Source organism: Talaromyces rugulosus, chromosome III (genome assembly GCF_013368755.1).
Source record: "Talaromyces rugulosus chromosome III, complete sequence".
In the NCBI taxonomy this organism is placed as follows: domain Eukaryota; kingdom Fungi; phylum Ascomycota; class Eurotiomycetes; order Eurotiales; family Trichocomaceae; genus Talaromyces; species Talaromyces rugulosus.
Window position 1 is genome coordinate 3,267,288 of NC_049563.1, and position 22,865 is coordinate 3,290,152.

Consider the following 22,865-nt stretch of genomic DNA (forward strand, 5'->3'; position numbering starts at 1 on the left):
GGTGGCTAGCATGCTAGTATACATGCCGAACCAGTCTACCTTCCATAGCTTCGTCCATACATCACCCTCTATATCAGAGCGTGGAAACACAATACCAAAATAGGTTGCAACCGCGGCCAACGGACAGATGAACCAAAACGCCCAACGCCAGGAGGTATATTCTGTGAGCAAGCCGCCCACAGGGGGTCCCAGTCCGTTCCCCAGTGCCACCGTGATTCCCAGAAGTACAAAATAGTATCCCCGTTACTCCAGGGTAGTAATGTCCGAGATAGAAATCTGTACAAGCGCGTTAATAGCCTCGGCTCCCAGACCACTGAACGCTCTTGTGGCATATAGCTGTGCAGGTGTCTGAGAGAAGCCGGATAGCAGGTTCCCCAGCGCCATAAGTACCAATGCTCCAAGGAGATATATTTTGCGACCAAAAATATCAAACAGGACACCATTGATTAACCGGATGCTCGTGCTCGTCGTGAGGAAGCTGGCGGTAACCCATGAGATAGATGATCCAATATTTAGTCCCGCCGCAATGGCAGGTAGGGAGGTGGATAGGGCGGTCTGGTCCAGAAACGAGGTGAAATAAATCAATGCCAAGGCAGAGAAAACTACCAGGAGTTCCTTCCGTGGTAGAATATGGGATTGCTGATCTTTGAAGTTCTTGAGCAAAGGAATCTCTTCATCTGCTCTCTCGGTGGTTTGGCGCTGAGCGAATGGAGACGACATTCTCTAAAAGTAAAAAGTAAAAAATAAATATCGGCTTTTCAAGACTAGGCGTTGACTCAAAATATATGTATTCTGAATATTTTGAAACTTCATAAGGTGTGAAGATCCATGTGTTATTTTATCTGCCTTATGCTTCAACCTCCTTTTTGGTATCTGTCCGATTTCATCCCTTGCCTAACACCGATTCCAGTTTTTACGCACAGCAAAGAATTGGGGCATGAAGATCATGTTATCAGACAGCACCTATACTCACCTTTTATTTCTCCATCCCTTGACGTCTCGGGGACCTCGCGTTGGGGCCTAGACCAATCTAATCGACGAGAAGAACTTCTGGGTGAAAACGTAGTATAGTAGCATCTTGTAGATGTGCAAGATTGTGGAAAGAATTCACTTCTTCCCCTGTGTAATATTGCCCTGGTAATCAAGTTTGGGGTGAAACTTGATTTCCTAGGTAGTAAAAGGCCATGGACCGAGGACCCGTTTTGCTAAATATAAGTCCAAAACGTGTGCCCGGACTTCACTCTCTCCACATGTTCGACAACTGCCAGCTGTTCTTATTACATACACTTACAACATTCACTACCATCAATTTGGCAATACACCCTATCCAACATTGCAATAATGGCGACTAGTCAGCCGGCAGTTCGCGTCGAGCCCATAACAACCCCAGACGACTTGCCCCGCTTCTTCGACATAACGGCCGCGACATTGGGTCAACAAACCTCGGACGGAATCTTTTGCGCCTTTAATCCTGGCTGGGATAATCCCGAGGGACGCGAGGCAGCAATATCGCGCATTATCTCCCGCTGGTTATCGATCACGACGGACCGAAATGGGGATTTGAACACGTTTTATGTAAAGGCTACCGCTCCCCGCTCCGATGGAAACGAGGAAAAGATCGCAGGCGTAGCTATCTGGGTGCAAATGAGTAATGTACAGGGATACGGTGAAAAACCGTCCACGGGGCTGAAGCAGGAATTGCTCGACAAGCTTTATCCCGATAATCCGACCGAACATCGGTATCTGTGCCAGCTGGATGCCTCGCTACACAGGCGGCGCCTTGAAGTTCTGCGGGAGATTGAGAATAGTGATTCTCCTGCGGTTTTTGTGATGGATCTCTGTGTTGTTGATCCGGCTTTCCAGAGGCGGGGCATTGGGAGTAAGCTTGTGGAGTGGGGACTGGGGGAAGCGAAGAGGCGCGGGGGGCTTGAGGCTGTCACTGAGGCGTCGAGTATGGGGAGGCATGTGTATCAGAAGCTGGGATTTGTACAGGAGGGCCGAGACCTGGAGGCTTGGGTGGATGACGAGTTTCGTGGGAGAAGCTGGCCGTCGAATGTTTTTATGCGCACGGGGAGACCTTAATACGTCCATGTGGCAAGTCATAGATGGAGCTATTGGTCCTTTTGAGGAAATAAGTCCACAACTCCATATATTCAGCTATATTCTACCAAATTCTCTTAAAACAAGGAGATTTTGCATTGGCTACAATGTAGGAAACAGTGTATTAGCTCAAATGTTGCATTTAATTCCCCCACTGCCATATCTCCAACAGACACAGTACAAAGAGATAAATACCTGAGTGATATAATCAAGGGGTTGGGAACTATCTAGTGACCAAGTATTTCATCTCCCTAAAACCATCAAGATCTGTCCAATTTGTTTTACATGGACCAGAAACCTGCAAACCTAGGTTACTTCTCTCCCTGAATTCGGCCAAGTATTCCAATGACCATTTTTGTTTCGTTAACTATAATCTGCCATAGCAGCGATTCAGCAGCACTTTTTTCTTCGATTAGTACCTGCAGCCGTTATCACTGAATTTGATGACGACCATAAACGCCACCACTCAATGGACCAACAATGAAAGGCAGGAGACGAACGAGAGTTCACAGAGCAGGACCGGCGAGCTCCAGAGGGATTACAGCGGCTCTAGGAGCATGCGGAGCCCTAAACAGGGCCCCCGAGGCTGCTCACTGAGAGCCCTAGCGCCCGCTGGTTGTAATCCAAATTATGAGTGTATATATTTGCTTTTTTTTAACCTTGGCCTCTACTTTCTATCTCTTAACCATTCAGTTTATGGTGCTATGATCGAACACCACTATAAGTGCTTGATCTACCCCTACTCCTAGTATCTCTTATTAACTATAATATCGAAAGTGTTATTAACAGTTGACTATGCCTGACTGCCCTAGTTTAGTGGAGTAATGGGGACGTGATCGACATAATGAACCCATTCATGTAAGAGATCTACCAATAAAATTTATTTCCCTCACTTCTCGCCTGAATAGCTAATGACGCTAGATAACTTCTTTCTAGGAAGTGACTGACTCACCCTGTTACCGCTTTCTTCCTATGTTATGCCTTCTATATGGTCTCCAATATTGTCTTTGACAGGCTTCATAGACTGCTGCCTGTCCGTGGCATCGGTGCTTCCCGAGGATCCTTCGAAAGATTTTGCGAGAAACTGTGCCAATTCGACCTACCCTGGGGGCGCGCCCTGTTGTTCGCCACCGCTAACGGAGCAGTTGGTTTACTTCTGACAACACTGGTCCCCGGAAAGTGGGCGATGCTGAACCCGGTGGTACACATCACCTGGGAGGTAACTTTTCTCGGCCTAATGGCAACCAAGCAAACGCCACGCTACATTTGGTTTGCTACGCCAGTAGTACAAGCCTCTACGTGCGTGGACTGGGGTCTACGCCAAGTTTTGGCAGCTCCGAAACTCGTCATGCCTCCCTGGGTTTTCCTGGCATTGATGCTGGTTGGTCGCCTTATGCTCGACCTACACTTGCACACTATGTTCCGCAATCGCCCCGACTTTCATTGGGCGCGTAAGGAGGTTCTTTTCAGCACCAGAAGTCTGCTCGCGTTCTTTGCGGGAATATTGCTGTTAGAACACCTGGGGGTCCCAGTCGCCACGTTCATCAAGCCGATCGCTGTAGTCCTTCTACATTTGTTCGGTGTACTAGTGTTCCTTCTGCCGGCATCCTATGCCATTGCATTTGGAAAAATCAAGACCATTCGCCATTAACATTGCTAGTTACCATTGAATGGTTATATTTCTATTCCATACTTAAAGCAATATCTGAAGTAGACATTAGTTTGTAGAAACTTGGAGCACCGAGCCAAACCAAGGCGTAATCTACAGGGGGTGGGCAATCGACCCTTTGATTACATTGGGGGATGGCACCTGGCCCTTTCTGGCTTCCTGGACCGTGACGGCGGATGCTGCATGTAATATCGCTAATTCAAAGCACCCGGAGGTTGATTAGCTCTCGGTTGCTCCTCAACTAAGGTTCGTGTGGACATTTCGAAAAGAAGCCTTGCTGTTAGCCTTTCCACCAACTTGACCCCAGATGGACACCCAGGGAAACGGTAGGCTCTCTGCAGTGAAGTAACTGCAAGATGCAGAACAAGTTGCAAGTTCAAAGGATGCCTTGTTTGCATGGAACCTTATAGAAATCCTAGGGTTCTATTTTGGGTGCTGGTACTCTGTCTGGAATTTTACATGTTTGATACAGAACCTGTAATTTTACAGTATCATGTGATTAGGGTTTGATATCAGCCAGAATATATAGGACTGAAAAGACCCTTACCAAATAGGGTTGCAACGGTCGAGATGAAATTTATATCCGCGATGAACCTAGCAGAGAAAAAGTTGAATTCCGTCACACTCATGGTTCCCCCACGGTCAAGTCGTCTCAGTCCCACCAGGGGTCGGTGGAACGAGAGGATATTATTCGTCTGAAATCAGACTATTTATAAACTATTTTGTGAGTTATTTAAAAGATATAGTAGCTTTTCCTGACATCTGAAAAGATGTAGTATACACATACATTATGACGACATCCGGACGGATCTAACCTTGAGTTAACATTGACTATAAATAATACAGTAAGCATATATAAAATATAAATAAATATATAGTAAATATGTCTCCATTGAATAATTAATATCAAATTGATTAATGTCATGCATATGCATATGCATGTGCCAGCTGGCAGATCCTACAGACGTACACGTACGGATGCGAGGAATAAGCCGGCACAAAGACCGAGGCAAACGCGACAGTGCTTTCGATGATCCCTTCTCTTACCGTCGCCGATTGCCGGTTCTATGACTGTTTTTTTATTTAATCTTAATTTACTATTATGCTAGATTTACTCGCAATTATGTGATTGCCGCATCTAGATTGCGTGATTGCGCATGGCGCCCGCCAATCGCGTCAGACAGCCTGCGGGGTATAAAGAGGACTTGTCTTTCTTCCATTTTTTTTTGTCTTGACTGAATTTAAAAATATTATACTCTCAAGAGAAGATAGCTTGAATTGTATACAACAACAATGGCCTCCGTCTCTTCACAGCCAACCGCTCCCCACGAGCTCCTGGGCCCTATCGACCTCGCCCTCTTCCCCGACGGCCTCAAGACTACCGGACAGCACGAGCCGCTGGAGGAATTTGTGCAACCCTTTGACCGCTATCCCAAGGAGATTACAGGCTCGACGGCATGGCAGCCCGAGGATTTCAAGGATCAGCCTGAGAAGTGGACGCACCGCTTCACGCCGGCCGAAGTCGACGAGCTGAGTGCTACAGCCGATGCGTTTATTGCCGCGGGGACACAGTTGACTGGTATCTCCAAGGTAGAATAGACCCGTTATATATATATGATGTCAAGGGAATCGAACTAATAAGGCTGGCAGGACAACTTCCCTCTCCCGAACCTGGGCCCGTTCCTACTCCATCTACGCGAGGAGCTCCTCCACGGCCGCGGATTCATTCTGTTCAAGGGCTTGCCTGTGACTGAATGGGGCAATGCCAAATCTGCCGTGGCGTACATGGGCCTGGGCACGTACCTGGGCTACTTTGTGAGCCAGAACAGCCGCGGACATGTGCTGGGCCATGTCAAGGATTTGGGCGAGGACTCGACGCAGATTGACAAGGTGCGCATCTACCGCACCAACGCGAGGTATTTCTTCTTTTCACCCCTTAAGTCTTGGCTTCGCTGATTTGGGGTTCAAGACAATTTTTCCACGCCGACGACTCCGACATTGTCGGTCTGCTGTGCATTGCGCGCGCCCTCGAAGGCGGCGAGTCTGACCTGGCCTCGTCGCACAGCGTCTACAACGTGCTTTCCCGCGAAAGACCAGACGTGCTCAAGACTCTGACCGAGCGTATATGGTACTTTGACCGCAAAGGGGAAACGTCGCGCGGCCAGCAAGAGTATATCCGCACGAGCGTCATGTACCTGGAGCGGGGGGAGAACCCACGAGTATATACCAAGTTGGTCACTCAAACACTTTTTCTACAAGAGTATACGTTTTGCTAATATTTCTCCACAGATTCGACCCGTATTTCGTCCGCTCCCTCACCCGCTTCTCGGACAAGGGCATCATCCCCCCGCTCTCCGCCGAGCAGGTAGAAGCCCTGCACGTGCTTGAAGAAACATGCCAGCGTCTCGCGCTGCACATGGTGCTCGAGGTCGGCGATATCCAGTTCCTCGCAAACTCGCACATTTTGCACTCGCGCACGGAGTACAAGGATTATGCGCCGCCGGCGCCGCGGCGTCATTTGATGAGGTTGTGGTTGGCAACGCCGGAGAGTGAAGGTGGTTGGAAGTTGCCGTATTGGGATAGTGATGAGAAGAAGAGGGGAGGGATTCAGGTGGATGATCAGCCGCCGGTGGCGCCGTTGGATGCGGAGTGATTTTTGTAATGATTAGTATGATTGGAATGATTAGAATGTACGTGAATTAGCTGTTTAATATAAATAAAAGTATAGTACATTAGATTAATGTATGTAGGTAGAACGATGCTATTATCTAGCATCAAACGGCCACATCTCGTCCGCTTTTTCCACTGTTATTTCTCCAACTTCTTTAGTAGTCTGTATCCATTCATCGTACGCCGCGCGATTCGCTTCTTTCGTAGTATCCCACTCATCATTCGGAACCCAGCCATCCGAGTTCGTATCGAGGGAATTTTGTAGCCATACTTTTAGTGTCTGAACAGTCTCAAAATCCTCATACTCTGTCGCGTGTTTTGCCAATTCTTCCGCTGTCAGAGAAAACGGACATGTCCCTGATAATCCAAGCTCGGTCCAGCGAGCGGACAGCTCGATCAATTTTTGACGCAGAGTCACAGGGTTGTCTCGTCATGTTGTGTGGCAGTAGTGAAAGACTCGAAAGAGAGTCGGGTCAAGCAATCTTGCAGGGTGTAGTTTGGGGGTTAAGCCCTTTATGCATACGTCGTATGTCTGGTAGCAGATTGAGGCATCTTTGAATTGTCGTTTTTGATGGTGTTCGTCTTGCTCATTCTCAAATGTGTTTCCCTCTGGGTATTTCCGGACTGCAGCAAAATCGGGCGTTTCATTGGCATATATAAACGCAGGTTCGATGCTTGCTGATTGCCAGTCAATAACACCTGTAATCACAGTGGGATCCTCGGCCGAGACATAGATGTTCCGCTTGTGAAAGTCGGGATGGAGCAGAGCTGGGGTCGCAGCGTTTTGTATGCTTTTATTCACGATCAACTTTTGCATTACCTGTTGGCTTGTTTCCAAAAGACTAGCATGGTCATGAAGAGATCCCTGATGAGGGAGGAAGCCAGAATCGGTTCGAGGTAGACGAGAGAAACCAGTCTCTATCAAGCCTAGACAATAGCTTGCAAGGTCTTTCCCTATTGTGTCACTGTATTAGAACTGCTGTCAATTAGACAGGGTAAAACTCACAAGGACCGCAATTAGAACTCGGACCGCCATACATGTCAAGCTCCCCTGGTCCCCTGTTCCAATACACCGGACCACAATGTGGCCCAACGCAAAACCCCGCCTCAAAGGGGATCTTCAAATGCGACTCTAGCGGTCCGTCTGAAAAGTATAAACTGCCATAGGCTGGAAATTTGAGGGATGCCATATCTCTCATCGCCAAGGAAAGCGCCTTGGTGCACAGCATATGCTGTTCTGAATTCATTTTGGGCCATATTTGGTGTAGCTGAACACCGGGAACATGTTCCTGGATGATGTATTCTGTGCCGGTGGGGTTTGATGGGTTATCGTTCCAGTCTAGGATTTTGGGTATTGGAAGTGAGATTTTTGGATTGTACTATACGGACACATCAGCAAGTATGCACAAAAAATCTTTCGAGGTAGATTCGTACAGTATGTCATGGTCGCAACCTCAGAGTTAGTTGTCAACCTTGGCGGCCCAGCAATATTAGTAGGCAATCTCGCCGCGACACAAGAGCCCGTGTCCATGGTGAAGAGAAAGACTCTGTTAAACCCGCCTTCTCGCTTTTCACATTTGATTATCTTGGTTGCCCCGGGGCATAGACTAATGACCTTTTTACCAAGTTCTGAAAAGTTAAAGGAAATAGAGCGAGAGGCTCGTTGAAGCTCGTCCTGATTGAGCCATCTTCCACTGGTGTAGTTGTAAGGATCGAGCTCTGTGATGGAGTTAGCAAAGAAATAAGTAATTTTTACTGATGTGAAAACAAACCTATGCCTTGGTGAAAGCTGTCAGGCAAGTGATGCCGCGACATCTTGCTGCCCATATTGGACAGCCCTCTTCGAGACGAAAAAGTGATACGGACATGCTGGATGATGACTCGCGCAGGAATTCGCAACGGTCGCCAGAATTGATGCATACTGTTTGCCAATTCAATGCGCGAACAGATGTCTATACATTTCTTGGGAGGTTGCGAATAAGTTGAGTAAACAAATGCCTTGGCCAATGATTTTATATGAAGTGGGTCTATACTTTTATCCAATTGGTCAGACTGGACAAAGGCTGTTTATTCATTGTTCAATACTTATTTACGCAAGTAAATAAATAGGGAAATATATAAATAGAAATAAAAATAAAAATAAGTAATCTCATTGAATGAAATACGCCGGACATGTCAATTATTGCCAACCTGAGACGACAAATTCAGCTCTAGATTCTAGAGTGGTTTATCACTGACCTTCAGAGCGACAGTCAGCCTGCCCTCGTCACAAATCTATTCTATCTTGATGATATCAGTGGTATTCTCAACCAAGAATCATCTTTTCATTCTCCAATTTCCATTCGACCAACTATCCGCCACAATGCAGTGGAGTCACGACCGCCGCAAGATCATCGGGCGCTTCTTCCCCGACCTGGACGAGCACGCTGCAATCTACAAAGACCTCCTCCACCACCACCCCGAGCTGCCATGCCAGGAGCAACGCACCACCTCGGTTGTCGCCTCCCGCCTCAAAACCCTGGGCTTCTCTGTCCAGCGACACATTGGCGGCCACGGCGTCGTGGGCCTCCTCCCCAACGGACCTGGCGCCAAAGTCCTCCTGCGCTCAGAGCTCGACGCCCTCCCTATTATCGAGGCGACGGGCCTCCCCTACGCAAGCAAGGTTGAGCAGGTTGACGCCGACGTGATAAAAAAGGGCGCCATGCATGCCTGCGCACACGATATGCACATGGCGTGTCTCCTAAGCGTAGCCGCACTCCTGCACAGCGCGCGCGCCCTGTGGTCTGGTACATTGATCGTCCTCTTCCAACCAAACGAGGAGCGCCTGCTCGGCGCAAAGGCCATGATAGAGGACAACCTCTTTGGCAAGATCCCCCTGTCTACCGTGTGCTTGGCCCAGCACTGTGTGCCCACCAAGAGCGGCACTGTCGCCGTCAAGCCCGGCCGGGTGCTGGGGTTCTTGGACTCGCTGGCTGTCTGGGTTTATGGGCGTGGCGCACATGGAGCCACTCCGCAGCTCGCGATTGATCCGACCGTGCTGGTAGCGAGTATTCTCACGCCGCTGCAGACGGTTGAACGAGCGGCCGAGGTCGTGCAGGAGATGACGCCGGACATTGTTGCGGATGATTCTGTGCTTCTCGCGCTGCCGCCTGGCAACAAGGAGCCAATTCCATATGTGTACTGGAACATTGGAGTCACGGATCCGGAAACTTGGGACAGGGCAAACCGCGTGGGAAAGCTGTGGGACTTGGCTCCGACGCATAGTGCCACTTATACGCCGGTAATTGAGCCTACTCTGCGGACAGGAGTCGGGGCATTGGCTCTCTCTGCGCTGACATTTCTCCACGTGAATAGTGGGACATAGCTAACATTACATTGATTTCAATAAACCATATTCTTAGGCTAGACTGTACCTTTTTAACATGTTAAATAGTGTAAAGGAATAGCCTCTAACTGCTGTTCGAGGCAGTCAAACAAGGTAACCTTGATCAGGTGACATCAAGTTAGTTAACTCGTCTATACTCAGGTTGGAACGAATCACTTGTCACATGGCATGGGCATATTTCTCTCTATAAATGTTTGATACGTGTTTAAAAACTCTAAATTTAAACTAGACAAACTATATAATGTTATGTAAAACCCGATCTTATCGCTTATCGATTTATTTCCTAAACGGGAAATGAAATCCGGTCGAATAAGCCCCTCCCATTCCCACAAATTTAACTACACTGACGAGGAACCGACCTCCAAAAAGAAAGAGAAAAAAAAAAGACAAAAGGAAGAATAAAAGTAAATACAATGATCATCCACGTCGCCATCCTCGACACAGACATCCCCGTGCGCCCCGTCTTCTGGGCGCGGGGCTTGTACAGTTCTCAGTTCCGCACGCTACTACAATCTGCCGCGGGGCGGATGAACAGCCAGCAAAAGAACCAAACGGAAAATATTGAAATACATACCTCGGCGTATGACATCGTCGGAGGTTCGTATCCTGCTCTGGATACACTGCGCTGCAGTCCGAGGCAAAAAGGAGGTCGTCAGACGCGAGTGAAGAACTTGAATTCCCTGCCTATTGACGCGATCATCGTCACGGGCTCGCTCGCTTCGAGTTATCAGTTTGATGAGTACCCATGGATTATTCAACTGCAGCAGTTTATCCAGACGGTGTGGAAGAGGTATCCGGCCGTGAAGATGTTTGGGTCTTGTTTTGGGCATCAGTTGATTGCGCAGGCGCTGCTTTCTCAACTATCCTCGGAAAAGGAGCAGCTGTTGTTGATCGATGAGAAAACCGCTACTCCTCCTCCTGCAGCAGCGCACGTCGAGGAATGTCCGCTGGGTTTCGAAATCGGCATCCATCCCATAACCCTAAACCCGGCATTCGTCAGCAGCGCAAGCCCAGCTCTCTCTACGCTGTGCAACAGGGAGATGCGAATTCAGCTGTTCCATGGAGATCGTGTTATTTCTTCCTCACAGCAGGATAAAGCAGCTCTGCCTTCTCCATGGATGAGTATCGGAAGTACAGAGATCTCACCCATTCAAGGACTGTTCCACCCTGGCCGGGTGCTCACATACCAGGGCCATTTTGAGTTTGATTCCTGGGCAAACAGGGAGCTTGTGGTAGTTAGTACGAGTCGGTGGGGGTGGACGGAGGAGATGAGCAAGAAATATATAGAGCAGGTTGGACAAGTGGGACAGGACGATGATGATTCGAAGCTGGCGGCTGAAGTGGTGGTGTGGTTTTTTGCAGAGGAAGACAATTCGCCAAAGAGTGTAGGGGCTATCAAGAGATTTACTGGAAAATTTATGAAAATGCTGTGTCTAGGTTGAGAGAAGGGAGGATAGATATTAGATGTAATTGATAGTATTACGATAGATACTGTCTAGAACAGGCTTGACAAACGGTCACCGTACTATCAGTTAACATCAGTTAGCGATATTCCATATCATTTACCAAATCAACCAAGAGTATGCTTACATGGCTATGCACGAAGCACCCGTTCATGTCCGTTGAGTGACAGTAGGATCAATGCTACAACTAGTCAGTTTGACACATTAAACTGGTAAAGTGCAGACATACTCCGCATGACTGGCAGTTGCAATCATTGCAGTCCTGAGCGCACCCGCACGCATTGCAGTTACAAGGAGCCATTTCGATTGTGGTTGAGTTGAAATTGCGGTTGAGAGAGATTTGATAATTCAAAGTCAAGCAGTAATAGAGTGGTTGTTAGCAGTCAACAGTGAAGAGGGAATCCCCTGAATTTATAGACGAGACATGGAGGAAAATGAATGAATCAACGATACATAATGACATAAAAATTCTATCTATCCGGATATCCGACACGGACTCGAGTTCCAGAGGTATAACCCACGGCTACCGAAAACTCAATTGAGGGTTTTTATCGAATGATTCAACATCTACTGCAAAACACGCCCATAAATCAACGCATCCACCATCTCCTCGCTATTCGCGAGCCTCGCCGCCGCCGGAACTCGGCCGATGACCTCAAAGCCCAGCCCGTCCCAGATCTTGATCGAGGCCGGGTTGTTGGCAAACACGAGGTTGAAGACAGAGTATTTGTAGCCCTGGTTGGCCAGTCAGATTCAGGAACAAAAATATGAGGAAAAGGAAGAAAATGAGTACCAATTTCGGGGCATATTCTAAATATGCTTTGCCCATGACCTTGCCGGCTCCCTGGCCGCGCGCGGCGGCGCAGGTCAGAAATCCAGCATTGCAGACATGCGAGCAGCGGCCTATATCGATATACTTAATTTAGGACTAGAATTAGGCAAAAAAAAAAAGTAGAGAAACCCACCAGGATAGTTCGGCTTGATATAAAACGTGCCGAGACACACCTTCTCCCAATCCCTCTCATGCAGCCCTATCTTCCCTGCATCTTCCTCTTCTATGAGCGCAACAACCGCAAACGTGCCAAACCAATAATCGCGAAACCGCTCCAGGGTCATCGCCTGTTCCATGGGATACGTGCACCCACGCTCAATCTCAGCAGAGAACTCGGCGTGCAGATACCGGACCAGGCCCGGCGGCAGACTGTTGGCGCCGCCCGTTATCGGATATAGCGAGACCCGGCGACGGCCATCCTTGAGTGTGTCGCGACGAGGCTGGAGCAGCGGCGCGTTGGCGAGATGTGCCTTGGGAGCCGGGAGGGGCGGGTCGACGGTGTTTTCGAGGATGGAGCCTGGCATTTGTATAGATTTTATTGTCTTGTTGATATTTTTTTCAAGAGAGCAACATTGTGGTGTTATCTTTATATTAAAATCTACTATACAGTGGGGTCGCGCTCTGATTCGCCAATTTCCTCCTAGTTCGGAGCATCGCCGAGTCACAGGGCGTACATACTGGTAGTATATTGATTGATGATTATCTAGATCGGTTTCTCATCTAACAGTATCAATGATGCTACATTACCGGTACCTATATATTGGCCAATCTAGCAATGCAGCTAATATTGTTTATTCGGCTAGAGACAGGGTTGTTCGTGTCTAGAAAAGCGGCATAGTGCCGTATACCTCCCGCAGCTGCTCCCAAGTAACACTATCTCCGTAGATAAGCTTTGCAATCCTCTTGCCAGCCCAAAGACTTCCTCTTGGTGAAGCCATGTACTGACGATGGGTGACCTCCGCACTCTTAGAAGCCATGTAGGTGGAAAGGGTTGTAAGACTCGGATGCGGTGGACATTCTAGATTATCTAGCGGCGGCCTCTTTTCTTTGTCTCTCTCCATTTCCCTTATAGACTCCACAACGAGTTTCTTCAGCCCAGTGATGGGTCGATTCACCTCATCTGGTGCCGATGGGAAGGTGACTAATTCTGGGCAGACTGACAACTGCTCGAGAGGAGCAGCCTGGGCACTGCTCCAATCAATAATTCCCGTCAAATTGTACTCGTTGTCAAAAAGCATATTTCCATAATGCAGATCGAGATGACACAGGGGAAAAGGGCCTCGAACTCTATCCTCAATGGTAATGTGGGTTAGAGCCGTTTTCAGCACCCAACATGCCGTCAGCCAGTCTGGGTCATCTGGATGCATGGCAATTATTTCCCGATTTTCACTCTGCCTCTCATTGTAGAAATATTCGAGCGAAGTTTCCAGGGGGCCAGGCGAAGAGTGCCAGGCCATGGATATGATCTCGACGGGCTGATCACCATCTTCTCCACACCAAAGGCGCCCAATGCGGCTAAATGTCAGATACTGGAGTTCTGTGAAGACATTTGCAAGCTGCCTGGCCACCTTCGTATGGTATTGGTGAGGTATGGTTCCTGCCAGACCATTCGGAAGGGTGAGACCACCCAGGAACTCCATGAAAACATACGGGTAGCCAAAGGGTTGGTCTGCGGACAGCTCAAAATCGAAAACCTGAGGGATCGGGACAGTGGTGTGTTGTTTGATTATCCTCATCGTAGCAATCTCGCTGAGCATCGAGGTTTTATCGCCGTCATCGAGGGCTAAATGCGGGATCCGAGCGATCCAGTATATATTGTCTGAAAATGCGAGTTCCAGGACCACATTATTGAAACCAGATGTAAAATGCGTCAGATTGACGCTGCACTTGACATGCGAGGGCAAGTCTGGTTGATGTCTCCTCCGCGACTCTATTCCGCGTGTCGTCAAATATTCAAAGTTTGCCGAGGAGAGGAGGAGCTGGATTCGCTTATATTTGTCAGAATCCGAACTTATGGTGGCAAAACCCTGCCAGTGGTCGCTTGGTCTTTCCATCAGTACTCAGCTGGAGGCGAGCTCGCGGAGTTGTGGAGTCGAAAGAAAAACGGAAGAAGGGAGCGGCGGTGAGTATTGCCTCAGATGCTGAGGGGAACCCGCCAACTGGCTCACCAATACCATGTAATATGAGAATAGAAGTTGATTAGTTAAAAAAAAATTCTGCGACGATCTACTACCCCTCTGGCTGTATTTGCTCCGTGTTTCGCCATCATCATCCTATTTATAATCTTGTAGTAGAAGCCCGTGGAAAGATAAAAGAGTCATTTCGTAGCATTAGGAGCCCGTTCATGCAGTTTCCTGAAGCGGCCTATCATGTGTCACAAGCAAGAGGTCTATCGCCTCTTCGATTGGGTATGATTTAACATAAATTAGAGTGGAAGAAAGAAGAACGACTACGCAAAGCCAACAACCTATCCAAGTTGCAATGAGTGTGGTTGGCAGGCAGACGAAAATTTTAATTACCGCAATCTGGCATGCTCTTTACTATTCAATGTCGAACTGTTCCTGCTGAGTCCTTTCCTATTTTCACTTCTCAGTAGTAGCTTAGTGTGTTTTATGTCTAACCGCCGAATAGAGTGTAATCGTGAGGTTGCTAGCACTTCTGTATCCTATACCGCTGATGTGGTGAGGGAACAAGGGCGAGGAAGGACGTGTTGATAAATCATGGTGACTATGTATTAGTTCATTAGGGGTGGCATGGCGATTACCAAGATGATAATGTATTTGTTTCCTTTGTACTCGGATTTGTTGTGGGCGACTGAGGAGCGTGAGATAAGGCCTGGAAGTTGTCAGAAATATGAATGGATCTTCAAGATGACGGTGCCATAAACTGCTTTCGAACATGAAACTTAAGCTTACCAAATTCCATCTCCGTTCCTAGAGCTAGGCTCCTGCTGCTCTGAGCTGAGTTGTCGCTGGGCTTGGGCTGAAGAGTCCGACTCCGGGGCCATACCAATAGAATGACATTATTCATCTAGAAAAGTAGAAAATCCATCGTCTGTAATCTCAGACTCTGGCTCCGACTCCTCCTTAACAGTCTTGCTATCCTCGTCCCACGCCATATCGTCGTCCAGTATTATAGTCTTGCCAGTCAAGACGTCCAGCGACTGTATTTCAAACTGCGGAAGTGAATGATTCAGTATCCTTATGGTTTTAGGGGACGCCATTCGGGTTGCGAGAACTTCTCCCTGTTCCTGTATCGCCGCTTTCAGTCGAAGCACCCCCCCGCCCCGGGAACCGCATTGTTTAGAGTGAGTCACCGACATGATCCCCGGATGACTCAGGTTGATGGCCACCACACTCAAGTGTAGACTATCATCGGGATCTCGGGGTTTCAAAACATCGGGGCAGATACTGCGCATGCGTAGGTGAAGGGTTCGAAGAGTACGAAGAAGTGCACCGATGGCTGGACAAATATGATAGCTATTCCCTTGCTCTCCTGATGCATCTAGAAAGCTGCCAGATAGATCTAGCACCAGAACTCTCAGTTTCTCCAGCGAGAGAAAGGCTTGCATCGTGGCTAGTGTCAGATAATCCCCGGGACGGCTGGCGGGCTCAGGAGAGCTCCAGGCTCGTATGCGTAAGGTACGCAACCTATTAGATTGCTGGGCTACAATGGCAAGCTGGGCGAAGACATTTTTTAGGGTCTTTATACAGGTCTTGGCCGTATTGTCCCTGGAAGCCTCATTCGAGGAAGTAGCGTTCAAAGAATTCGGCTCCTGCGCATATTCTTGAGAATAGGGCGGGAAGATGCAGGATTGATATCCCCTTAATTCAAGGTCTATGGTTTCCAAGCTGTTTGTGAGCAGAAACGACTTTTTTATTATCCCAGAGGTGATTAGATTCCGCAAGGTCTCTTGGGAAAGTGTGATGCACTTGAAGCACGCAGGAAGAGCGAATCCGAGCCACTGTTTGCAGACTGTAAGGCGGCCTAAATCCTCGCGGGAAAAAGACGAGCCAATTTGATCGAATATTAGCATTAGAATCTCGGGAGGCAATCGTAAAAGTGACATTTTGAAAACCGAGTAACGCGAGTGATGAGAAGTTGTCAGAGGAAAGGACGGAGAGGGGCACGAAGTGACGGGGCAAGGCATGAGTAGGCTAAACCTAATAGGGAAACCTTGCTATGTATAAAGGGACTCCTTTTCAATATTTTTCAATATTTTATATAACACCAATTAAATGATTTATATAATATATGTATATATATATAGAATTCATGATTTTATTTTTATTTAGGGACTGTAAATAAGCACATTTCCTAAAGAGGCAGAAGACAAGCTGCTAGGGGGATACATGCAGCCTACGGCCACGAACAGCCTGGGGAATAAATCAAATTAAATTAAATCAAGACACGCTGCTATCTCAGCTAGAACAACTAACTATAGACTGACTAATAAATAATCACTTTGAGCTAACTTAATGCCCGATTGAACTAAGACGTAACGTTACACCTCATTTGTATGAGAAACAGGTGTAATCTCGCATACACGTCTAGAATCGGGATGGAATTATTCACATTTTGAGCTTTACTCATAGATCATCTAGCTAATCGCGATATATCCAGATCTAAAACACTTTATAGGATAAACAGAATCTGTATATTTTTTTCCTAATAGTTTCTGTAGATAAACTTCTATAGACCGCTAAGTGACCTTTTTATGGTAAATTCTGATACAAACTCTCCTAGTTCTACTATAATGCCTATCTAAAATAAAGTATTACTTAAGCCAGATGATATTATATTTAAGATGAACTAAGCTGCGATATCAACATACAATATAATTAATATTCTTATATGATTTATCTTTCTCTTCAAGGTTACAATCCGTACCTCCTGACATACAGGGCCGCACGTGAAACAGTATAGTACTTATTATAAGTCTCTGGCAGGAAGATATTGCACGTGACAATTATCTAGGAAGAGGAAGGACTCAGAATTATTCAATTCATTACGGTTGGCTATTGACTAGTTGACCTTCAAAGTTGCAACCTTTTACGAAGCACCCGGAACAACGTTGTAGGATTCTGGTGTGAATCGTAGTCTGTCCTGCACTCGTAATGACTCTGGATCTATGTAGATGCGCAAATTCGTTGTATCTTTTCCCAAGTCAAAAACCCTAAAGATGACATAAATTGTGCTTTCAGCAACCTGTGATTCAGCGTCGAGCCTATGGCGTTGCATCTATAGCTAATTATCAATTAAAGTTCTATGGATAGAGGGAGAAGGAGAAGGGGATAAAAAACAAATATAAACTCACCAGTCTATATTGGCTCTTGCTCATGTAGAAAGCGTTCTCACAAACACCAGTGGTCGATTTCACCTCAATCAAATACTCAGGCGTTGCACCTCGCCATCGATTTGCTGAAAGATGCCCATACTCTATCAAAAGATCCGTCAAAGCAGACTCCGAGTCGACATAGCCAATATCCGAAATCTCTTTTCTAGACCGAGGAGTGAGGTCATGATATTCCGGATGCACTTGGACTTCTTCTCTAATTTTGCTCTTCCAGTTATTCCTGTTGAAGCCTGGCAAACCAAATTGTAGCAATAGCTCAAATACCTTGTCGTAAGAAATATAAAGTCAGTATATGAAAACAATTTCTAAGTTCTATGATGGCAGGTATTCTATCCCGGACTCACAAATAATTCACCAGCTGCTCCAAGTTTGATATCGTGTGCCAACTGATTCTCAGATCTGGTTCCAAACGCAGTGGCGAGTTCTTCACGCAACGTATCGTCTACACGAGTTTGCACATTTCCCATGGACCGTACCGAGCGAGCCAATATGGACGGTAGTCCGGTTCGGCGGGCTATCTGGATAATCCGAGTAAGAAAGCGGGCATAGGGAGACTCCTGCGTCAAGGATGCTTGAGCATTAATTGCAGTCTCGCTATTAGGCACGAGATAAGATGAAGAGGACGGATCTAGCACACGTCGTCGGTCAACTCGTTCAACGTCAACATACGGAGAAGACGTCCTGGAATATGATGTGGCCGAGAGGACTTCATATTCGCTTGTATGGGTCGATACCGATAGCCTCGTCGATGTTGGCATCAACGCATCAGTTCCGCGACTTGGAAAATTATCAGGAGAGTCAACGGCTGCATCAGAATGGGTGTCCTCTTCAATAGACACCTCCGCTTGCTCAGAAGATGGCAAATAGCCATCTGGGACGCGTACAATTCCCTCTTCGTCCAATACCTCATCTAGAACATGTATAGAGGCCTGGATTACCTGTAAGAATTCCCTTACCGCCCTGGGGTCATCGATAAGAAGGTAAGACATCAGAGCCTTCGGCAATTGAGTTAGATAGCATTTCTCTCTCTGTTTGTTATCTCTCGGCACAAAAAGTTGCAATGCCTCCTCCGTACCTTCGAGATGGAAGACACCTCGATCACTAGTTGCCGTAACAGTGATGCCTCTATAAGATAGGGTAAGAGTCTTTGTGAATCCTTCACTTTTGTAAATTGAGGCGTTTTGGAATGTATGGTATATTTCTTGGCCACTGTTGTGAACTTTTACGCTTCGATAATGAAGAGCACATCTGCACGCGGTCAGTTTGATCCGATCAATGAAGAGGAAAGTATGTTGAAATATCGCATACCGAAAAAAAGCTTTCGATTTTGCTCGGAAATCTTGGCTGAGAGTGCGTGATTCATTGTCTGATGGCTCTTGGACCGTCGTATTTTCCTGAACTACCATGGACATGTACCGATCCTCTAGTTCTAAGGCTTCCAGAAACGGATGGATGTCATGTACTTCTTCCAGGGAGAAGTCCAATATACCTACCTCCCCTCGAAATACACTTTCATACTCGCGTCGGTCTCCGATAAAAAATACTTCCGAGGGTCGCATCAGTTCCATCGTTCCTTGAACAGTGCGAACTGGGAGGCATTTGATTTGCTTGATCGCTTCAAGGTTTGCCCTAGTTGGATTCAGATCATTAATCGTACTAATAGCTTTCTTTATCTCAAGCATCCGAGGAGGAACTTCCGCAGCAACCAGTAGCAACTGTTGGACATAAGTTGCTATCGTTGGCGTTTGTACACGAAGTCTCTCAACGAGGAAACTTTGCAGGTCTCCATATAATGCACTGATTCCATACTGCCTGCCGATCTTGGCTGAATCTGTCCATACACATGATGTGGGAGGAACCCAAACCTGCTCTGACGGTATATAGATCAAATTATGCTCTTCAAATGCATTTCTAAAAGTAATTAGTTTTAGGATGTCGGTACCATTAAGATACTGGTCCACTTACGAGACAAATTCACGATCCTCATCAGTATTGGCGATATTCGCAATTTCAGCATAAATTTCGCATATTTCATCAAAGAGTAGTTGTATCGAAGTGGTACGTCGGCGAAGATATCTGAGCTCTTTTACATATGTCGTACAGTTGGCGTCTTCCAAACCCAGAATGTCTCTGAAGAGATATTGGACTCTCGCATTTTCTCTGTATTCCGGATAGGATACGAGAGGATCTTTGACACGTAGGAAGGGTAGTCCATTCCAGATACAACTTCTCAAAGCTGTGACCTTCACTCTATGTATTCCTCTCGCTGGAAGGCAAACAACATTTAGCTCATTAAAAATTGCTCTAAAAATTGCAGTTAGACCACAGACCAACTCATGAAGCAAAAATAAATCAGCTTACCCAATTGAATCACGATTCTCGAGGCGGAACTCTTCAAACAGCTGTTCGTACACATAAAACAAACCCGTTTGTAGCTGTGTTCCTGATACCTCGTCAGTCAACGTGCTCAATATATCTTTGAAGAAACGTAAATCTGGTTTGACGCCAACGTCAAACTTGCTAAGAAACTCCCACCCGGCGGCCGTCTCAATCGACTCGGATGCAGGTACTATGTCAAGGAAAAGGTCAAAGTAATCCGAAGCGCAAGATCGCTCAACGATTGATGTCAATTTCGCTGTAGGAAAGTAAACAGCCTTCAATGGATAATATATGTCAGGAGCGCTGCATGGAACCTCAGCATTTTTAATCTCCTGTATGATTTCTGGGGTGAGTTCTTTGGAATAAGTATCCCAGTATCTTTTGAGGATACCAACTAAAAACATTGGCCTATAAGTAATGATTGTTTTGAAAAGGGGAGAAATGCTAGTGGACGATGAGTGTCGTAATCTGGGTACTTTGCGGACCCGTGCATTACTTTCCAGCCACCTTTTCCACGTAAAATCTTCTCGCTCTTCATCCGATGATACAGCTGTTAAATATGCATCATTTATGAGGTGAATGCCCGAAGATTCATTAGATGGTACAGTTGATTGGAGCTCCTCTGCTAAGTGGCGTGTACCAAAATCTCCAATTGTATCGAAATAAATATCATCCACCGTGCAAGATCTCCCAAAAAGTACCTGGACTTTGTATACAGGAAGCTCGTCCTGATTCATCAGAAAAATCTTTTTGTCCAGATTCTGTTCCCTAGGAAGATTCCAATAGAGATATTTCAGGTGTGAGACAGAGTTCTCCAGGTTCACGCCAAAAGGTGTGCTGTATTTCCTCTCGATCTCTTTGATGATGAATTTGGGTTCACAATACTCAACTTCAAGAGCCTCATATAGAGTCTTTCGTGAGTCATTTGCAAAGGCATGTTCGCCCACAAGTTTTAGGTTCAAGTCCAAAGGAATGGGATGTCCAGGTAGATCAATGGGGAAATACACATCGTTCTCAAGGTTGTGTGACAGCGACCCATTTTGCAAAGGAATAAGGGCTAGCTCTCTAATCCAAGCCTCTATTCTTCTCAATCTACCTGAGTCTTCTAGAGCGCGTATTAAAAGACTCGCAACCCGGCTATGCCAATCTTCGTCTAATTCCGATTGAAGGAATCGAGGATTTTCACCGGTCAAGTACGGAGCTAGTCTTTCGATTATGTTGTCCCATGACATATTCGTGACCCCTAAATCTTTCAAGTACCGGATATGTTCTGGGTGGTAGTTCGGGGACAGGTACACTTCGTCCTCCAGGTCATCAAACAAAGGCTGGCCATACCTATCGCAATGGCGGCTTAAAAGCCGCTGAAGCTGACGAGGGTACTTTAGGACACCACATCTGGATAGTAGAATATCGAGGTTGCTCAAGGCTTGGATGATCATGTCGTGAAGGCCATCCCAGAATTGGTAGTGTATACTATTGCCAGGTAGAAAGAACAGCCATTCGTATTGAAGTACGGGATCCCCGGAGAATTCAACCACCGCGGACGCAAAAACCGTGCAGACATGTTGAAGTAAAGCGTCATTCCAATTGCATACACGAAGATCTTCTCGGTTTGCTGAAGTAATGAAATCAGACTGGATGAGAAACTATATATATAAAGCTCTTCAGTTCTCGTGCACAAACATCGCGGGACATATCGGTCAGCCTACCTTGAAACCAAAATCTCGTACAGGAAGAAAAGAAAAGACTTTCTGAGGCTCAATAATGGGTTGGGAGTCCCCGGTTATTGGGAAGGCGAGAATGACCTCTGCACTATTTCTGTTCTGCCGAGCAGCATGAGGAGGAAGATCGCTAAAGGTCTCCTTTAAGATATAATAAGACTTTTCCGAAATGGTATTATCTACATTTTTCACAAGTCTTGTTATCGAGCCATTCCCATCTTCCAGGCACTCATATGTGACATTGGAGGAATCCTCATCCTTTTGAATGGAAACTTCAATCCGTTGAAGCTTGGGGAGAAATAGAATAAGCGAGTCCGGAATGCTCGCAAAATCTTGCACTCGGCGCTGGAAATCGTCTGGCTCGATAAGAAACAATGTTATTTGAGTTCCATTGCAGGATGGAGATGGGGTTTCCTTGTCCATAGGAGTTATCATCCCCATTCCACTGTCCTCGGGTCGATGCTCAAAGTAAAAGTCGAACGGTCCTGATCGAATCTCAACCCTATAAGCCACTTGAAACACCGACTTGAATCCGATGCCTTTCTCGCCTATATAGCCTCGTCGTTGATCGACCTTCGAGCTGTGGTTGATTTTGCATATTGACTGAACGTTTTCTTCCGCGAAACCGTCCTCATTATTTTCAACGGTAATCTTTCCGGGTCGCAGAGTGAATTTGATAAACGGAGTCTCATTGTAGGCACGATTATACGAGTTGTCCTCAGCATTCTGAATCAGCTCGAATACGAATCTTGAATCACTATTATAGAGATCTCGCGAAATTGTGCGTATAGATCGTCCCAATTGATCGCGCACTTCCTCTAATGCTTGGAGTACGTTTTCTGGAGTGCGTTCCCGATCTTCTGGAGTGATCCCTCCATTCTTTACTCTGAGTCTATTGACTAACTGTCGCGCTTGATCTGGGGTAATCCGCGTCATTCCGAAGACAAAGACCGACGTAATAGATAGGATAATTTTAAGACCTAATAACGTGTACCGTGGTCCGGACCACCAGACAGATCAAAAGGTACCTAGGCACAGAGGCTTCGGTCTCGTGTCGTGCACTGAATAATGCTTTTGAGGACGACGAGAAGTGAGAAGATGAAATCGCCGAAGAGAGACGTATTTCCAACCCGGTCGAGCTGTCTTCCAACCAAGCATCCTCGGTCGAAGTTTCAGCCTTGTCATCGCAAACTTGCTCCCACTCCGCACGGATCTACCGTGTTTCAGCCTGGTAAGAACATGATGTGACACAGTCGCATAATTTCGACAACGCATGCAGGATGAGGAGCT

The 22,865-nt window shown here is 46.7% G+C and overlaps 11 protein-coding genes across 11 annotated transcripts; 5 read left to right on the plus strand and 6 right to left on the minus strand.

Moving 5' to 3' along the window:
• Window positions 1-243: 243 nt before the first annotated feature.
• TRUGW13939_05995 (uncharacterized protein) lies at window positions 244-720 on the minus strand (the record flags this gene model as incomplete). Its single annotated transcript, XM_035489152.1, has 1 exon — window positions 244-720. One exon carries the CDS (start codon window positions 718-720, stop codon window positions 244-246), a length of 477 nt encoding a protein of 158 aa, XP_035345045.1.
• Window positions 721-1,341: 621 nt separating this feature from the next.
• Window positions 1,342-2,082, plus strand: TRUGW13939_05996 (uncharacterized protein; the record flags this gene model as incomplete). Its single annotated transcript, XM_035489153.1, has 1 exon — window positions 1,342-2,082. The coding sequence occupies one exon, from the start codon at window positions 1,342-1,344 to the stop codon at window positions 2,080-2,082; it is 741 nt and encodes a 246-aa protein (XP_035345046.1).
• A 1,006-nt stretch (window positions 2,083-3,088) lies between these two features.
• TRUGW13939_05997 (uncharacterized protein) lies at window positions 3,089-3,751 on the plus strand (the record flags this gene model as incomplete). Its single annotated transcript, XM_035489154.1, has 1 exon — window positions 3,089-3,751. The coding sequence occupies one exon, from the start codon at window positions 3,089-3,091 to the stop codon at window positions 3,749-3,751; it is 663 nt and encodes a 220-aa protein (XP_035345047.1).
• Window positions 3,752-5,062: 1,311 nt separating this feature from the next.
• TRUGW13939_05998 (uncharacterized protein) lies at window positions 5,063-6,422 on the plus strand (the record flags this gene model as incomplete). Its single annotated transcript, XM_035489155.1, has 4 exons — window positions 5,063-5,359; window positions 5,420-5,685; window positions 5,739-5,999; window positions 6,059-6,422. 4 exons carry the CDS (start codon window positions 5,063-5,065, stop codon window positions 6,420-6,422), a joined length of 1,188 nt encoding a protein of 395 aa, XP_035345048.1.
• Window positions 6,423-6,533: 111 nt separating this feature from the next.
• On the minus strand, window positions 6,534-8,359 carry TRUGW13939_05999 (uncharacterized protein; the record flags this gene model as incomplete). The annotated part of the gene is made up of 5 exons (XM_035489156.1): window positions 6,534-6,830; window positions 6,963-7,393; window positions 7,446-7,818; window positions 7,893-8,158; window positions 8,212-8,359. The coding sequence occupies 5 exons, from the start codon at window positions 8,357-8,359 to the stop codon at window positions 6,534-6,536; spliced, it is 1,515 nt and encodes a 504-aa protein (XP_035345049.1).
• A 442-nt stretch (window positions 8,360-8,801) lies between these two features.
• On the plus strand, window positions 8,802-9,803 carry TRUGW13939_06000 (uncharacterized protein; the record flags this gene model as incomplete). Its single annotated transcript, XM_035489157.1, has 1 exon — window positions 8,802-9,803. The coding sequence occupies one exon, from the start codon at window positions 8,802-8,804 to the stop codon at window positions 9,801-9,803; it is 1,002 nt and encodes a 333-aa protein (XP_035345050.1).
• A 434-nt stretch (window positions 9,804-10,237) lies between these two features.
• On the plus strand, window positions 10,238-11,266 carry TRUGW13939_06001 (uncharacterized protein; the record flags this gene model as incomplete). Its single annotated transcript, XM_035489158.1, has 1 exon — window positions 10,238-11,266. One exon carries the CDS (start codon window positions 10,238-10,240, stop codon window positions 11,264-11,266), a length of 1,029 nt encoding a protein of 342 aa, XP_035345051.1.
• Window positions 11,267-11,854: 588 nt separating this feature from the next.
• TRUGW13939_06002 (uncharacterized protein) lies at window positions 11,855-12,643 on the minus strand (the record flags this gene model as incomplete). The annotated part of the gene is made up of 3 exons (XM_035489159.1): window positions 11,855-12,022; window positions 12,081-12,190; window positions 12,253-12,643. The coding sequence occupies 3 exons, from the start codon at window positions 12,641-12,643 to the stop codon at window positions 11,855-11,857; spliced, it is 669 nt and encodes a 222-aa protein (XP_035345052.1).
• Window positions 12,644-12,940: 297 nt separating this feature from the next.
• On the minus strand, window positions 12,941-14,173 carry TRUGW13939_06003 (uncharacterized protein; the record flags this gene model as incomplete). Its single annotated transcript, XM_035489160.1, has 1 exon — window positions 12,941-14,173. One exon carries the CDS (start codon window positions 14,171-14,173, stop codon window positions 12,941-12,943), a length of 1,233 nt encoding a protein of 410 aa, XP_035345053.1.
• Window positions 14,174-15,141: 968 nt separating this feature from the next.
• TRUGW13939_06004 (uncharacterized protein) lies at window positions 15,142-16,188 on the minus strand (the record flags this gene model as incomplete). The annotated part of the gene is made up of 1 exon (XM_035489161.1): window positions 15,142-16,188. The coding sequence occupies one exon, from the start codon at window positions 16,186-16,188 to the stop codon at window positions 15,142-15,144; it is 1,047 nt and encodes a 348-aa protein (XP_035345054.1).
• Window positions 16,189-17,171: 983 nt separating this feature from the next.
• TRUGW13939_06005 (uncharacterized protein) lies at window positions 17,172-22,511 on the minus strand (the record flags this gene model as incomplete). The annotated part of the gene is made up of 7 exons (XM_035489162.1): window positions 17,172-17,360; window positions 17,437-17,739; window positions 17,820-18,723; window positions 18,784-19,386; window positions 19,441-19,779; window positions 19,837-21,500; window positions 21,564-22,511. 7 exons carry the CDS (start codon window positions 22,509-22,511, stop codon window positions 17,172-17,174), a joined length of 4,950 nt encoding a protein of 1,649 aa, XP_035345055.1.
• Between the last annotated feature and the right edge of the window lie 354 nt (window positions 22,512-22,865).